This window comes from Polyodon spathula, chromosome 16 (genome assembly GCF_017654505.1).
Source record: "Polyodon spathula isolate WHYD16114869_AA chromosome 16, ASM1765450v1, whole genome shotgun sequence".
Taxonomy (NCBI): Eukaryota; Metazoa; Chordata; class Actinopteri; order Acipenseriformes; family Polyodontidae; genus Polyodon; species Polyodon spathula.
The window spans coordinates 26,759,441-26,777,990 of NC_054549.1; the positions used below are offsets into that span (position 1 = coordinate 26,759,441).

An 18,550-nucleotide genomic window follows, 5' to 3' on the forward strand; every position below is an offset into this window, starting at 1 on the left:
CTTGATTGAGTGAGTGATTGGTTGATTGATTGATTTATTGATTGATTGAGGGTATAATGAGTGGAGGGTGTGAGGTGTTTAGGAAGGCTGTGCTGCAGATGAACTGTGCTGGAGAAGGGACTTGTAATTCTAAGTGTGGTCTCACCAGTGCATCATGCAACCTCATCATAACCACCTTGGATTTGTACTCTACACTATTGGCTATATACACAAACATTCTGTTCCTGTTTATTATTGCTTCCCCACACTGTGTGGTTGCTCTCATTGGTGTACCTACTGTAGTTCTATCCCCCCTCCCCATTTAGTATTTGGATGGTTTTGTGATTGGCATGTAACACTTTACATTTGTTGAATTTAATTTGCCGCGTTTCTCTGCCCAGTTGCATGTGCAGTCTTTTTCAATTTCCTGGATGGCTGTAACCAGGTCTGCCACTCCTCCTAGCTTTGTGTCATCGGAAAATTTGACAATTCTGCTGATTATCCTCTGTGGCACTCCACTGAGTACACTGCTCCAGTCAGAGGTTTCACTCTTATAGGGACCCTCTGCTTCTTGTGTTTTAACCAGTTTATATCCACTTGTATGAACCACCTTGTATTCCCACAGATTGCAGTTTGAGGATTAGTTTTTCATGTAGCACTTTGTCACAGGCATTTTGGAAGTCCGAGCATGATGTCATAGGCTCTTTCTGACAAACAACCTAAATTATTCAAATTGAAAACCACCCTTTAGTATCCAGTGAGATCCTACACATTTCAACATATCTAAAAATCAACAAGAAGTCTGACAAGACAGAACCTTCTACGTTTTGCTTAAAAAAATAAATAAATACATTTAAAAATGCCAAAGTAGTTATTACCAATACAGGATGTTAAACAGGAAGAAAATCAAATACATGGACAACCTCTTATTGTGATGATGTTTTGTGCACCTTCATTTTGATCACCAGATTAATGCAAAGATGTGGATGAATGAACAGACATATAGACACATCCCCAGAATCTGATATTTTCAATGACATATTTTTACTACCAAGTTTCAACTTGAGACTCATAGAGTTAAACTATATTTAAGTTACATTTTTAACTAATGTCTATATTAGGGGTGTGCCAGTACTCGTATTGTCTGAGTGTTTCCCTTTAAGAAGTGTAGTTGTTAGGTAATCATTAAATGGAATAAAACACACTGAATACTCATTTGCCATTGTTTCCACAGTACTGAGTACCAATCAATAACAAGCTGACAGTATAATCTAATATAGTTAGATCAAATTAACTAAACTAACTAAAATCCCTAAACATGTATTTGTGATTATTTGTCTTACTTCTTTCTTTTGTCCATTTGATATAAAATAATTTAAATTTCACTTTGCTTCCTTCCTTAGAAATGCATCATGTCTGCAATGAATTGTGGGACTGTTGCAGGATTTAATCACTCATTAAACTCAATTGAAAAAAAAAAAAAAACATTTCCCAGTTTGCACAACGATAGCTCTTAAGTCTAATATATATTTCATTACAAATTAAATAGTCTGCTTTCAAATTACTTCTACCCTTGACTCCTTGCACACACAATCAGTGGGGAGGCTGAGCACCTGGGAATCAATATGCAATAGCCCTATACAAATACAAATACAAATACATATACATATACAAACACCTATTCAAATCAGGGCTTTCCCCATTCACAACCAACCACACCCCAGGAAAGCTAGTAATTTGTTATGCTAAATAACAGACAGGGTTTCTGGCGCTATGTAAATATAAATAATCAAATCTACACCGAATAAGGTAGACACATGTAGACACATTTATTGTTTGACACCCCTAATCAAATTTGACTTACACTTGGATTATTATTATTATTATTATTATTATTATTATTATTATTATTATTATTATTATTATTACCCCCAGTTGAGAATGTCCATATATGTTCTCTCACGCAGCAGCTTCCCACAACAGCTCAGGTGAATTGAAGATCTGTGGGTGTCCTCCGATCCCACGGCCACACTGAGGAAGTCAACAGCAGTTGTTTGATGCCAGCCCCTGGAAGGTGTAGCACAGTGAGTAGAAACGGTCCCTACTAATTTTGCCTTCCTAACCATTTCATTATTTTTTATTACTGCCCCTTCACTTTTCATAATGTCTGCTGTCTTTCTGGGTGCTTCAATTCCCATTATTTAATTGCTGTGTTTTTATTTTAATCTTAAGTCTGAGTTCAAGACTTGCTCTTCAGTTTTTGTTTCCTGACATACATATAATTGAGAGTCTTTATAGAAGTGAGCATCACTTTGGATCAAGCTTCCTTTAGTTTCTCTAGAAATACAGAGCCGTTCTCAAGACAGTGCTGGTACTTCCTAATATAATGACACTTTGGATAATCACGCCTATCTTACATGTATCAGTGGCAGGCAACTAAACCTGAAGACCACTTCTTGAACTCATAGGGAAAGGACCTTGACACAGAATTGAATTTGAAGCACCTTTTTAATCTTATTTTTTAATGCCAGGTTTTTGATAAACCCCTGATGAAGTCAACCTACCCTGCTTAATTTCACCATAGCTTAGTCACTTTGAAGTGAGACTGTAAGACTTTGATTGCATTTTGTAAGTACTTTAACCACCAGTGTATAAAATGTATAAGTGGATGAGAGTATTAGTAATTGAACATACAAAAACAAGTGAAAGAATACCGTTACACTCATCTAAATGTACTGTGTGGCAAATACCTGTTACTTAATTCAGATGAAAAGATCACCATTTAATTTGTTGCTTTTTTCCACCTGTGACTAATCAAATAAAACCAAGACCAGTCCCGAGTTGTTTTCTATAGATTGAATTACCAAGCAGGTGGCACTTCTGCTTCCTCTGCTTCTTGCATTTCTCACCTCTACATTGATGACAGATCATCTTCCTGGTTATTGTGAGAAACTAAATGCAGCACACCCTCTATTTCCTTTAGTCATCTCACTCTTTTGTGCTAGGTGTGTATGGTGCAGAATCCTGCTTAAAAATGGAGAGACCACCCTGCGTACGCCTCAAATGGTCTTAAGTGGCAATGCAGTTGTTAAAAAAGACAGCACAAAGGCAAACACACACACACACACACACACACACACACACACACACACACACACACACACACACACACACACACAGAGTTCAATTTAGTGGGTGGCTGTGCAAATGGTGGCCGTCTTGGCCCCAGGCTGTTCCTCCTTAGCCAAGATGTCCACCAGCCACCAAACACACATCCTTCCATTTGCAGAGCCCCTGCTCTGCTACAGGTCCATTATGTATAGTGTTCCACTTCTTCAAATTAACGTAAAGCCCCTTACATACAGTTGGCCTTTATTTTTAAGTTTGGCTATTAATGCTCTACAGTCTTCCAACACAAGTTGAAAAGGTAAAAACTTTGTTAAAGAAAATGTGGAGCATTACCCCCTAAATTTACTCCACAAGACAAAGCCACAGCATGTGTCAATGCACATTGTCCTACACCCACAGTCAACAACTCCAGATAGGCAGGTGACTGTGAAAATCATCTCCCTCAATTCACTGACTATTTTAAATTAGCTGGCGTCTCTTCTACAACAACAAACACTCCTAAGATAATGATCAAAAGATGTCTGGTATGTTACCAGGTTTAAGGTCTGTTACACTTAAATAGGTTGTTCATACTAGCCTTAGAATTAGTTGACATTTAGAGCAATTAGCTAGAGATGACAATGGTGAACAATGAACTGAATTGCGTAACTAGGGTGCAGTACAGTTTAGCATTGATATCTATAAAAAATATATGCCAAACTCACCATATTAAGTTATATAGTCAGTATCCTGCTTTCAAACTTCACATCAGTTGGAATCCAACCCACATATACAGGTCAGCAATTCAGAAAGAAGTCCTGCCAGTAAAATAATATTCTAGTATGCATAGGGCTTTCATCACTGGAAACATAGGTTTGAATCTAGCTCAGGTCACATCACGAAAGATCACGACCCAGTGTGCCATTTATTAACACCTGTACACCAAAATTCACTTTGCTTTAAGTAACTGAACTCAAAAACTTGCCTACATCGTTTGTTAATAATTTTGTCACATGAACAGTTTCATTTTCCATTCCCAAAAAAATAATCTTGTCCAATGAGTCTCGACTGGAGTCCCTGTGCTGAAAGACAGGAATGAGGATTGGCAATGAGGTGGGTTTTCATCAGCCTTGGAGCTCTCTAGGTGTCTGCTGGAACCACCCCTCACTATAGCCAGAGCAACTGTCCCTATTGTCTCAACACAGCCTTAAACGACAACATGTTAACAATGGTTTTCGTGAAAATAACACGCAACAAGGAAAATACTTCTCTCAAGACAACTGGAACAATAACAGCAGACAGAAACCAGAGAAAGCATCAACAAGTCAGAGTCTCAAATTACAGCAAGCGAAGTGGTCTCAAGTCTTATTCTGGTTTATCTGGTGTGTTCTCTTTTTTTGCTTGTACAATGGAGGCTGGGCTTAAGTGTCTACTACCTCTAGTACAGTCCCAACTAAGACCTGCTCAGAGCTAACAAGAGGCACCCAGTCATCTCCAGTGTGAAGACAACAGCGGTAAGAGGACATTTATTTCCTTGCTGTCTTTATTGTACTGTACATGTACCGATTTAGTTTCTTAGTTTTAGCTCACATCTTTCAATCTGATAACCAGGTTGGTACAGGTAGGCTGTATTAATCACGCAAAAGACAAAAAGAAAAATTATTAATGTTATTGTTTCAATGCTGAGCTGCTTGTTTTACTTTACCTGTTGTTCTTGTTGGAATGTACCTTTGGAAAACAAGACCTGAACTTGTTTCAAAACTTTAGTGTTTTCAGTCATTGTGTGACAGGTAATCCCTGTGAGATTTTGAACAGGTGGTCACAATATAAAATGAAATGAATTTAACATTCTGTGGTGAAAAATACGATCATTGTTGTCATAACAAAAATAAATTCATGAAACCTACATATTCTTCATATTGAAAGAAGTGATTATTAATTCATGAGAAATTAATGTTATGTCAATATCAGTTAGTTATTAATTATAAAGTTAACATAAATTCGTGCATTTAATGAACTGGTTATTTGGGGTTTAATTTTCGTATTTGTCTCTATTAACTAAATGTTTTGTGATCTACTGTTACAATAATTCGATATATACAGGATTGTAAGATAGGTAATGACTTAATTAACTGATTTAACAAACTGTCTAGGTAATTTGAACACATACATAACACCATATTTTTCAATATAAACAAATCAATGAAATACAATTTCACCAAGATTAAGCGCTCTGTTCTAAAAAGCCATGTTGTTGATATAAAAATCAGTCACATGACAGCATGTGGCGAGGTCAGAGACTATTTCCTGAGTGTCTGGCTTGTAGCTATGGCCAAAAGTTATACCCAACAGAATTAACACATTTTGTTTCATAACGTTGAATGAAACCTGCTGAATAACGCAGAATTTTATACCTGAGCCTAATTAAGCTCATGGAATTCCTTGGTGTCTGTTTGCATTCTTCCATGATTTAGCCTCCTGTGCACACCGCCATTTTTTGCTGTACACTCCACAAAGGTAAGTTTAGCTCCAGGGAACAAGCTGCTCACCCCTCCCTCCTTAAAACAGACTTGACCGTACAAAGCAAAAAAAAACGTGGTGAAGTCTGGCTTCAGCTACGGACAAAAGTTTTGCATCAGCCTATATAATGAACTAATTCTGCTTCATAAGGTCGAATAAAACCTGATGAATAATGTTATGTTAACATATTGAATGTTAAATAAGAGATCTATATTATGTTCATATAGTTTTTTTAGTTTTTAGTTTTTTGTTTTTTAATTATATCTCAATCCTAAAATTCTAGGTGATGCAAAACTTTTGGCCAAAGCTGTGTATACAATATATGCATTATGTTACTTCAAAACTAGTATTAATAAGTCAACTTTATAGGCGTTTTTTTCAGGTTTGATCTAAATTGCTTTTGGCTGGATTCTCTGTGACACTTTTGCCCGTAAGTAATATGTTCAGTTAGTACCGTGTTAAAAGCCAAAGTATGCTTTAATAATCCATTTCATGTTGAAATTAGATTCCTGGGTTACTGGTTTCTTCAATCTCTCATAGTTTACATTTCTGTCACCTTCAATAATAATAAAAAAATAGCAGTTTACACTTTAATATGTGTATGAAAAGGGATTTCTAAGTATGCAATCAAACATTAAATGTCTTTTTGTTTTATTATTTTAAAACATTTCTCTTAAATAAAACAGGTCTCTGTTTATTTTCACTTTTTTGTGAAACTGTTAGCAATCTTATTAACATGTTAACACATGCTGTTCATTTTTAGTTAATAGTTGTATAAACAAATACAGTGGGTAGAATAAAAGACTGTACAATCTGATTTGTAAAACATTTGTGCAGTGGCATCTTTAAAAAGAAATGTAACGCCATTGCAATGATATGATATGTATCCCAAAGTAGGGGTGTGATGTGTGCTGAACAGTTTATCTGGTCCTCGTTTTGTCAGTTTATAAATAGGTTATTGTATAAACAGGAGACCCCAGATGATTCCAAGGGGACAAAGAAAATGAAGAAGAATTGCATTTTTTTTATATAAATGGAATGATTATTTTTACATTTTGTGGAGCTTGTTAAATGAAATGTTTTTTTTTTATACATTTTCTGGAGCTTGTTATTGAAGCGTTCATACTGCTAGGGACAAACTAATTGCTGGTAAATACATTGCATTCAATAAAACATTACATTTATTATTTCTAAATAAACATTTCATACTTTGTTGCAGAGGTGGTGCTGAGTTTTGGAGGAGGAGGGGTGGAAAAAGCAAAAACCAGACAGAGAATGAGTGTTTGACCCAGATCTTAAATAGGCAGGTTAATTAATAGATTGCTGGATTAACTAGGGAGGAGCCACTGCATATATTCCGCAAAACAACACCCAATGCTTACGAGAGAAACTTTATAAATCCAATGACGAATGTTTCAACTAGAAGTGTTTTTCAACGTCTTCACTGTGATATTTGTACATTCAGCTCTACTGAGTTCTGGATGAATAATAAACACATGATTGCATCGTCCATGGCAATAGGAAAGCAGCCCTGTTTCTTTTGGTTTCTTTGAGGTGAATTGTCCCATATTGAAGTACATTTAACTTTATTTTCATTTAATGAGTCACTGTTGGTTGTTTATCATTTATAATATGGAAGATGCTACTTTATTGATCATTACTCTTTTGACAATACATATTAGTAGTATTTAAAATAAACCAAGCTTTATTATACCTTTTTTCCTAAGTAATATTTTACTTTTTTCATTACAAGCTGATGGCATAACATTACTTTTTTCATTACAAGCTGATGGCATAACTATTTATTCAGTTATTTCTATTGGGTGATGCAAAACTTTTGGCCATCTTTGTACAGTATGTATGGTCCCATTGTGACATTGGTGCTGGTAAATACATACAAAGGGAATCATTAGTGTTATATCAGTGTGGCTAAGGTAGGCTGGTGGTCTTTCCATAGAGCCTATCTTTGAATCTATAAATGGGAGACCCCAGATGATTCCAATCCCATATGTAGGGGACAAAGAGAATGGTGAAGAATTACATTGTTTTAATATAAATGGAGTGATTCTGGGAACCTGTTGTATAGTTAATGAAGTGTTCACACTGCTATGGTCAAACTAAGTGACTCAATAAAAAATCAAACCATTTGTTGGCAACCACATTGCATTCAATAAAACATTACACTTATTATTTCTAAATAAACATTTCATATTTTGTTGCAGAGGTGGTGCTGAGTTTTGGAGGAGGAGGGGAGGAAAAAGCAAAAACCAGACAGAGAATGAGTGGTTGACCCAGAACTTAAATAAGGGGAGGCATTAATAGATTGCTGGATTAACTAGGGAGGAGCCCCTGCATCTGCTCCACGAACAACACCCAATGTTTTATAACTTTATAAATTCAATGACAAATGTTTCAACTAGAAGTCTTTTTCAGTGTCTTCAATATTAAAAGAAACTTTATAAATTCAGTGACAAATGTTTCAACTAGAAGTCTTTTTCAATGTCTTCACTGTGGTATTTGTACATTCAGCTCTACTGAGTGCTTTATAGTTCTGGATGAACAATAATAAACACATGATTGCATTGTCCTTAGCAATAGGAAAGCAGTCCTTTCTTTTGGTTTCTTTGAGGTGAATTGTCCCATGTTGAAGTATATGAAGGAGATAAGAAGTCTTCTTATTGAGGGAAACTATTGTCTTTAAGTATTGTTAGTGATTCCTCCAGTTATACTTATTATATGACTAGCTGTTTGGTCTTTTCTTGTTTTAAGGACCTGTCATTAGATTTTAATTGTCAATAGTCAGAATACAGGGGCATTCATTTCAACTACAGGTCTTCACATTCTTGCTTGGCTGATGAGAAGACTAATATTTTTAAGATGACTCTTGAACAATACTGAAGATAAACAGCTTTTTTGAGAAATGAGAAACCCTTTGAGAATTGATGTCTTCATATGTTACAATGCTGGGTTTTTGGGACATTTTTATATGTTACCGGTACGATGTTGGCCCCACGCCCATCCCTCATTCAAATCTCCATGGAGACAAATCGATAAACATGGAAAAACATGGAAAAACATAGAACCCCTTCATTCTGTGGAGAATGCCCTCTATTATTCTTTGTGGTTTTATGCGTGCACCTGTATGAATTTGCATGTTACTGTTGATAGCATAAAGTAGAATGCAGCATAAAGTACCATAGAAAATGGAAAAGAGTATTGAATCAAATTAAGAAATAAAGTAAATAGTGGGGTATCTTGAACATAGGAACTAAACTTGTAGCTTTGTCAGGAAAAAGTGGAAAATGTTAAACAACCCAAAAAAGATATGCACTCCAATGGTGTCCTACGCTTCCTCTTTTTCACATCATTTTCTGCAGCCAAGTAGTCATGAAGTACTAAATAATACAGAAGAATCAAAGGCAACACCACAGACATTCCCCAGGTCTGAATTTGTTCTCAAATGCTTTCAGATAACACAGAAAGATACAATATCAACAGGCATCTGTTTTCCAGGTTTATTTTTGATGAGCGCACAACATACTCACTGTTAAGAGTCTTTGTTTTGAGCAGACTGGGGTTGTTTGTTAAAACCTCCTGATACCTGTTCATTGTAAATCAATGAACAGTAAATCAAAAAGAAAAAAAAAAAACACTCTTCAAGTCTTATTGCTATTACCTTGAACAACACTGCAAAAACAATATTGTTTCTTTGTAAATGTTCGATTAACAATGTTACTCGATCTTTAATCTAAAGGTTCCTAATATTAGTTTTATAAATAAATTTATAGGCCTGTTTTCATTTTCTTTTCAGTTCTAATAACCCCAAATTAAAAAATAGAGTAATTAAAAATAGCAATACATTTACTATATGTGCATGCTGTTTTGTTAGAAACAGAAATTGCACCAGATACCAGAACAGTTTTACAAATACTTTTGAGCAATAAAGAGCCATCAACAACAGAACAATCCCATAAAATGTCTCCTACAAGCAAAAAAATGATATATACACAAAATGAACTTTGAATGTCTCCGAAAAGCTCAGTGGGACAAAATAACCTTTGATGAAGAGGTCACCTAAAGAACCCTTTTTACTATTGAAATAGCTTTTTTAAAGAGCGTCTGTGTGTTGATCTATATAGAAGACAAGTCAAGGACCTTTCAAGGCTTTGGGACCTTCAATAAACTGCTTGTTGTTTTTCTTCTCTCTGAATCTAGATCCCTCTCATCAGTCAACATGAAGATTGCATCCTTTAACATCCAGAAATTTGGGGTGAATAAAATATCCAACAAGGGAGTCCTGTCAACTATCATCAAGGTGAGGAGAGAAGTATCTGGTTTACCCCTACTGTCTATAAAGTGTTAACAATCACAATGGAAGACTGCTTGGCTTCAAATAAACTACATAACTTTAAAATTAGCTCAATTTGTTTTTATCAAACTACTGTAAACCAAATCTTGTTACCACAGTTGCTTTTAAACATTAACTGGAGTTATTTTGTTTGGTCAATGTATTTTAAATTGTATGATCATTTTGTGACTTTTTGTCCCACTCTTTTTTTCCAGATTGTGTCTCGATATGACATCATCCTCATTCTGGAAGTTGTTGATGCCAATGGAAAAGCTGTGGAAAAATTCCTGACTGAACTGAACAAGTAGGAAAATTACTGTGGGATTTTATCAATTATAGCAGTAACGCAGCACTGATAGAAACACCATCAAAATGTCCTTTATCAATCGCAGGCAAGAGAACCTTGCTTCGCTGCCACCCCTTCATCCTGTCCTCAGTTATCATCCCGTAATGTTATTCCTCAGTTTCACTGCACACCAGAACAATGATGACTGTAGCTGTGTCCTGGAGTATCTCCTGTAGTGATGGAGAAGACAATAGTACTCATTTTGTGGAGTAGATTCCAAAAGCTCAAACCCAGGTGACACTCTGTTCAGCCAATACTGAAGAGAAGGAAACGGCTGGAGGGGGCACCATGGGCTAATAAAGGAGCTCAAATTGATATAGGGTCATATTTTCTTTTTTGTTATTATACATATCATTCACACCCAGATCTACAGCTGTCATTGTACTCCTTTTCTAATGCATCATATAATTGTTTAGAACAACTGCATGGTAACAGTGCATGAACGTCAGGGGACTCATTATGTTTTTTTTATTATTATTATTTTAGTTGTTGCCAATTATTTTATGTTATTTTCTCCCAATTTGAAATGCCCAATTATTATTAGCTGAGGACACCCTTGCTGACCTAAGCCCACCCCCCTGGCAATGCTCAACCAGTTGAGTGCCGCCTCCTGAGAACTCCCATCCACTGTCAGCTGTGAAATATCCCAGAATTGAACCAGCAATGTCCAGGCTATAGGGCGCATCCTGTACTCACTGGGAGCGCCTTTACTGGATGCGCCACTCAGGAGCCCCAGGACTCCTGATCCTTTTTAATGCCTGAAAAACGATATGATTTTGAGTCTAGAACTAGTGCTCATATGACAAATACAGACTTGGTGGGCAATGTTCAATAGGAAATATTTGCATAATTAACATTCGATGCAATAACTGTGTACGATAACTGTGATAAGGAAACAGTGTGTAATTGCCTTGAGCTGTGGGAACAGTACTTTAATGAAATTGCTACAAAAAAACAATAACATTAAAACCAGCCATTACAAAGTATCTGTTTCATCCCTGACCTTCACTCACAGTCTGTTTGCTTGTTCTTTGTGTTCACAGGGCGCAAACCAACTATCACTATTCTATGTCTCTCAGCCCACGACTGGGCAGAAAGACATACAAGGAGCAATTTCTATTCCTTTACCGGTAAGACAACACAGGTTTAAAAAAGAACAAAAAAACAACATAGTTTGTGTGCTGTGCGGTATCTTACTGTAACTGTGTGCAGTGAGGTATCTTATTGTAATTTTGTGTCTTCATAATTATTACTGGGGCCCAAGAAAGCATTAGCTGGATACCTTGACTGAAGTACTTAATTACCTGTAAGAAAATTTAAGAATGTCAGCCAGGAACAAAAAATAATCTTCCTGGTAAAATGGGCCTCTGCCTTGGCCCTTTAGTACATTTGAGTACTTACAAATACAAGCTAACAATAAATGATATTGCCTTTGTACAGTAATTCATTCATAAAACAGTTTTCTCCTGTGGAGGAGGAGGGGGAGGGACGCATTGAACCGATGATGTAATATGAAGGGTTGAGTGCCTTGTAATGGTGGCTGAAATTGAACAAAACGTGATTAAGTCATAATTGAACATCGCCAATGTCTGTGCAGTTAATTGAATATGTTAATCTGCTAAGGTTGGGCCTGTTTCAAATAAATATATATTTGTCATGTCATTTTAAAGAGATGATTTAGTGAAGCTCACAGATACCTACCAGTATGAAGACAATCAAACAGGAGATGTGGATGCCTTTGCTAGAGAGCCATACATGGTGCGGTTCTCCTGTAAAAATACAGGTAAGAGCCATTGCTGGAATAGTACTGCAAGTTGTATCTTAACTGCAAACCACTGGATTTGTGTTCTTATTGCGAAAGCCCCTTTACAGGCTATAGGTGGCTGATCTTTATTTCATCGCCTGGTTGTAATATTGTCTAGTCTTGTATGGGGTATTGAAATATAATTTATCTTAATATCTTAATTTGAAACTGTATTGTCTTTATTGTGTAACGTACATTGTGTTTATTTGTGGTTAAATTAGGCTGGATTGCTGTTTGAGTGCCTAACCACTAGACACTATTTCAGTTAAGAAGCACATAATACATTTATTCTAGAAACATGATCACTTGTCCATCTTTTCCAAGACTAACAGCCTCTTGGTTCTTTAATTGTTTTTTAGGATGTGTGGGTTTGTCAGATACATCTCTGTAATTAAAACTTAAATGGCTGTTTTAAGATACCGATTAGCTTCCTGTGCTGTAGGTCACATTACTATATTTATACCATTGGAGTGAATTTGGTCTTAAGTACAAGCAGTGATTAGCTACCAGAAAAGTATTGTGTACCTACAGTATAATATAACAAACGATAACTAATGCTAATAATAAATATAACAAATGTCCCCAGTCCTGAACTGACAAGATGCCCTTAAAGTGATTGTAGCTAACAAAATGTTTTTATAAATCTTACCTGTTTGGCACTTTCATTCACTATATATGTCACAAATGTGCAGTTTTGAAAGAAACACAAGTTCTCAGTTGGCTTGCCTTCCAGGAAATCTGTTATTGCTGTACTGACTGGATCATTTCAGAACAGCAGTGTCTTTGGGGTCAAAGAATCTTACTGGCATTATTCATCAGGGGAAGTGGGGACAATTTTGTCTCTACAGGGGAAATTCCGTAAAAGTGCAAAACTATCTGAAAGCAAGGCTTGCAAACAGAGATTTCTTTAACCTGGTGCAGTAGCACTGTAGCAGATATCATGTTTTAAAATGAAAACTACATGCTTGTTATAACATCTGTTTCATTCCAAACTGGACATGTGAGACCTAGTTAAATCGATGTCCATGGTAGAGAAAATGCATTTATGGGAATCATTTTGTAGATCCATGGTAACTGAGAAGCCTAACCCTATACAGCTGTGTGCTGATTTGAGTGTTTCTCCCCTGCTCCAGTGCTGAAGGATCTGGTCATGATGCCAGTGCACACCACACCTAAAGATTCCTTTAAGGAAATTGATGAGCTCTATGATGTCTTTCAGGTCGTCAAGAAGAAATGGAAAACCGACGTATGTCATCCAATTTAATCATACAGTAACATTACAAACTGTCATACCAATATCCATTTTATGTTTCTGTAAGGTGCTTTGCAGTGTCTGGTGATAGTATGTCCTTTGTAACACCTGCCATGCTAACAAAGGGTTGGATTTTTTTCTCCAAATGGAGTTTATACAGGAGAAAACCCTGTACCTCTCTCAGAAGAAAACTACAAAGCTATGGCTGAAATTTTCTGCTGAGAAGGACGACACGTGGAGCAGAAAAAAAACTACAAATCCTCTGCCCCTAGTGGGTGTAAGAAACAGCATATTTATTTATTGCTGTTTTAGTTCTCCCACCCACTGGAGGCAGAGTATTGTACTGTGCTACCAGGATGGGGTGGTCAGTGCTTGACGTCAATATTCCAAAAAAACAGACACTAACAGACGCTCTTCTTCACAGAACATCATGATCCTGGGAGACTTTAATGCAGATGGAAAGTATGTGTCCAATAAGAAAATGAAAGAAATCCGTCTCAGGACTGAACCTGGTTTTCACTGGCTGATTGGGGATGACGTCGACACCACAGTCAATCCTGGGAATGACAACACTTATGACAGGTAAATACAGCTTCCAGAACTACCCCATTAGTAATATGACATCAGAATCGGATTATGAATAGCTACAAATGCTGAAAATAGAAGTTAGGGACCAGTATCTACGTAGAGTGGTGTCAGAAATTCTTAGAATGCAAATTATTTTTGTAGTGAAGTGTATTTTGACTACAAGATATCTTCAATAAGCAGCAAAAAGCTGAAATCTGCTGTTTTCAGAAGTCAATCCTGCTTTCCTTCGAGGTCTTGCTCATTATACTTGGGCACCCTGAAGTGGCTTCTTGTAGAACCACACCTGTGCAGCATTTTATTTTGATGTAGTGAGCGGTAAAAACTGAAGTGGACAGTGCTCCATTTTTGACATCTCACCTACACCTATACAAAATTGATTTATTGAATGTAATAAATATGATTTGAATTAATACTGGATGTAAATAGATTTAACAACCTTACTCACTTTTAACAATATACGCTTTACTATCTTAATTTTATTTCTATTTATTCCAGAATTGTGGTTTATGGGGATGACATGCTGAAGGCTATTGTTCCACATTCAGCCAAACCTTTCAACTTCCAGGAAGCGTACGGGCTTGATATGGAACTAGTAAGTGCATTTGCCAATCGGATGGTCTAACTTAACATACCATCCTGTAAAACTACATTTAGATAAATAAACATTCAATGCATACTGATAGCTTCATTAGACTGTTAAAGCATTCTTTATTTTGAGCTGATGTATTAAGTGTATATGTGAAGTGCAGTCTTTTGGCCATTCACTTTATGTAGGATTCCAAATCCTGTTCCTTTGCCATATTATAGTGTTTCAGAAAAGGTCAGCTGACAGTATTAGAGACAGCAGAGAGTCGCCAGCATGAATGCCTGATTGGATTGAAGTCAGAATCTGAGCAAAAGCAGCATATCCTTATTTATTAAAATCCAGAATCTTAACAAAATGAAAGACTAAAACATTTGTAATATATCTATAACTAAGGTTGTAATGGTTTGTGTGCCAAAATAAAACCTATAAGTCACTCATCTTTTAGAGGAATGTATTTTGATCAGACTTGGGTTCTTCTTGAAACTTGTTAATTTGTGCATCACGTTTCAGTAGCTTTCTCACTTAGGGCCCTATTCATAAAAGTACTTGGCGACTTTCGTTTAAAGCTAAGGAAAGTCATCCATATTGCTATTCATAAAATGATCTGAGCAAATAACGGGCGACTGTCGCAAAGCAATTTATGAATGAGTATATTGTCGTTCAAGATTGAAAATCCGGCTCTTTTTGATGATATCATCAGCATTATTAATGCTCGCTGGGTTAAGTCGGCAACTGCTGCAAAAAGAAAAACGGAATCCACCGACAGCAGCCTACGACACTGGAACCCGAGTCTGCAGCTGCCAGTCACAGGCAGTTTGCAAAACCTGATTCCGATACACCTATCACGTCTGCCAAAAATTCAGGACATGACATAATTTAGAAAAAAAAAAATAAAAAATAAAATAGCAATAGCTATTTCAATAGCCTAAGTAATTTGTATTTTCAGTTTTGTTTGGCAATGCTGGTAAACATATGCACACATAAGATTTCCATTCTTAACTGCACGACCAAATAATAAATAAATAAAATAAACAAAAAGCACTTAGAAGGACGTTTGAATAATACAGTAATTCTAGTAATAATAATAATCATGTTGGAAACTTAAATGTTAATCTTATAAATTATCAACTATTATTATTATTATTATTATTATTATTATTATTATTATTATTATTATTATTATTATTATTATTATTATTCCCAGCTTAAAGCAGTGAATCAATCAGGGGCGAGTTTACGTTTATGAATCAGTTAAAGTTTCACGTTGTATTGCATACTGTAGCCTACACAAAATGGATTGTTTTGTGGTATGCGAACACTGATCGAGTCTCGCATTGAGGCTCAATCAGTGTTTTTTGCAATACCCAGCAAGCCCAAATTTCCTACCGACTGCATCAGCAGCACTTGTATATTGTAATGCTACGTGAAAATAAACAGGTTCACACAGGCAGTATTCATCCAAACTGTTTATTGTGAATGCAGGTAAAAGAAACAAAAAGATAAGGACCGCTGTCAGCCGCGGATCACGGCAAATAAATAAAATAATAATAATAATAATAATAATAATAATAATAATAATAATAATAATAATAATAATAATAATAAAAGTCTATTCTCAGTCTCTCACTTGCTCTCCGCTTCACTGCGCTGTTTTCAGGATGATTATGGTAGAGAATATGTTCTTGTGTGATTTGTATATTTATATAGACCAATTATCATCTCTGGACTAATACGGCTACCATTTCATCTATCTATGTATGTTTATATGAAATTTTACAAATGTATTTATTTTTTAATCACTGGTATGTCAAACTGTATAACAGAACAAGTGTAGTAATACAATATGTCTTTTAAAAAAATAATCTGCCAAGGCTGTCGATAGTTTAGACTTGACTATAGAAAACTCCTAGTTATCCACAGCATTTTGCTGTCGTTCACTCTTATGAATAGCAGGTTGACGCTCAGGACCGATGAAAACTTTATGCTAATGAGGTAATCGTTAATCTTTCTCTCAATTCGTTAAACACATAAACTAACATCGTTGGGGCTTAACGCATCAGAATTATCTCTTATGAATAACAGCTGCCGTTAGACGTCTGTGGACAAAATCCGATCATGTACTCCTGTTTTCTCATTTCGACAGACCTTAACCCTTTATGAATAGACCCTTTTACGTGATCACTTTCGACTCATTCCGCTGCATTAAACTCTGCCTGATTTAACGGGCATTGTTAAACAATGCAAAGCCCATTCAAATGGATGTCAATATGTTATAGCCTTGTTCATAGCGAATCACAAATACCTGTAGTGATCTACTTCTGTCTTTCTATTTTTGTTTTTAAATGAGCCCCCTAAGTCTTTACTGAAGAATTGTGCCAACTGACTCACACCCCCTCCCCACCCCTCCCCACCCCTCCCATCAGCTGTGAGGGCTATCAGTATGGTAGCCTTAGATCCAATGTATTTAGTCTAAGAGAAGTACATTTTGATAATATGTATTTTGTTTGTTTGTTTAGGCGAAGGAGGTGAGTGATCACTACCCAGTTGAAGTTGAACTGAAGCCTGCACCTTAGCACAACATTAAATCCTGGAAGAGCAAAATCTGCAGATGTATAGCCACAGCCTGAAAACTGTGGTGTGTCGATGCTGGGATCATCTGTCTATCTGTTTAATAAAGTAAAAATTTAAAAAGAGAGTTTGGTGTGTCAGTAGTTATATAGTAACTACAACAACAGTCTTCTGTTTGGATGGCAAGTGGTAAAGTCAACAACTCTGCATGTAGACTGATTACTGCATATCATAATCTCTTCTCTAGGAGGCTTTTAATAAACTTCACAATCACATTGTGAACAAGTTACTGAACAAACACCATGGTCAGCATTATGTAGGCTACAAGATCATTTTAATTAGGGACACTTTTTTTTTCTTCTTTTGTTAATAATTTTGCATTGAGACCCACCTGTAACATACATACTGAATCCTGTCTGAATGCACTCAAATCTAATTAAAAAATAATAACATACTTTTATTCGTTCACATTTGCAAACGTTACCTAAAAACAAGCATACCACAAATCAGAGATAGGCGATATGTAAGGCATGTAAGCCCTCTTCTTTGGGTTCTATAGCTCAGGGAAAACATTATGCCAAACTTACAAATCAGGCAATGGTTCACTATAGCTGCCAATACCACATGAACATTTTGCATTAAATAACTGTGTGTGTATTCTCATAGTATCCTGTCTTCAGTTATTCTGTACTTAAAGTCGAAAACATTTCTATATACAGTATATGTATAAAGGCACACATTGTACACAGTCCAGAAACCACAAACTGCCAAGTGTAGAGAGGCACATTTATTATTACAATTTTTTACAATTAAGAAGCTAGGGTTTTAATAATTGCAAGCCGACAAAATTGGGCAGGTGTTTCAGCATAACATATTCAATATGTACTGTGACAAACGGGTAATGATTTGTTACTTTACAGGATCTTCTCAGTGTTCTTGGTAGAAAATAACAATCTACACAATGATATCAGGTATGAACAGGGCAGTACTTGTATTTTTTATTATTTACAGAAACCATAAACAAAACAAAACTTTAACTCCTCCAGGAGTACTATCTGAACTTTCTTTTGTATAAAGCCTTCTCTCAATATCGGACAGCTAAGCCGTTCACCATAAACTCAGAATAATAATTAGTGTAACTCACTCTGTTTCCTCTGCAGTGTAAGTTCTTCATTGGGGCCCCCCTAACCACCACACAGATCATCTTAAATACTTGTCTTCATTATTCTCAGGTGCGCCTCATTAAGAACCTGTGGTTACTTTTTTATCGACCATCTTTAAACTCCCAGTGCCTCCCAGGATATGTAGTTCTATTATCATTTTCAAGACTCTGGAACTACTTTTTAAAAAAAAAAAAAAACAGGTAAATTACACTGGGTATAGGCTACAGGTCATTCGTGTGCCAATGCATTTACCGTCTATAACTTTTCCCCACACTGTCACAGTGCTTA

The 18,550-nt window shown here is 36.1% G+C and overlaps 1 protein-coding gene across 6 annotated transcripts in view; it reads left to right on the top strand.

The window, feature by feature from the left end:
- The first annotated feature begins 4,493 nt into the window (after nucleotides 1-4,493).
- Nucleotides 4,494-18,550, top strand: part of dnase1l4.1 (deoxyribonuclease 1 like 4, tandem duplicate 1) — a 43,610-nt gene continuing 29,553 nt past the window's right edge. The window contains exons 1-9 of one of the 6 annotated variants that reach the window (XM_041274386.1): nucleotides 4,497-4,601; nucleotides 9,823-9,922; nucleotides 10,171-10,259; nucleotides 11,345-11,431; nucleotides 11,972-12,084; nucleotides 13,239-13,351; nucleotides 13,782-13,939; nucleotides 14,441-14,537; nucleotides 17,048-17,223. In XM_041274386.1, the coding sequence (XP_041130320.1) occupies nucleotides 9,842-9,922; nucleotides 10,171-10,259; nucleotides 11,345-11,431; nucleotides 11,972-12,084; nucleotides 13,239-13,351; nucleotides 13,782-13,939; nucleotides 14,441-14,537; nucleotides 17,048-17,104 (795 nt within the window). In that variant the 5' untranslated portion in view covers nucleotides 4,497-4,601; nucleotides 9,823-9,841 and the 3' untranslated portion in view covers nucleotides 17,105-17,223. Of the gene's footprint in view, nucleotides 4,602-5,561; nucleotides 5,605-5,976; nucleotides 6,038-9,822; nucleotides 9,923-10,170; nucleotides 10,260-11,344; nucleotides 11,432-11,971; nucleotides 12,085-13,238; nucleotides 13,352-13,781; nucleotides 13,940-14,440; nucleotides 14,538-17,047; nucleotides 17,224-18,550 lie in introns of those variants that run through there. The other 5 variants (XM_041274384.1, XM_041274382.1, XM_041274381.1 and 2 more) reach the window with 5 other exon arrangements.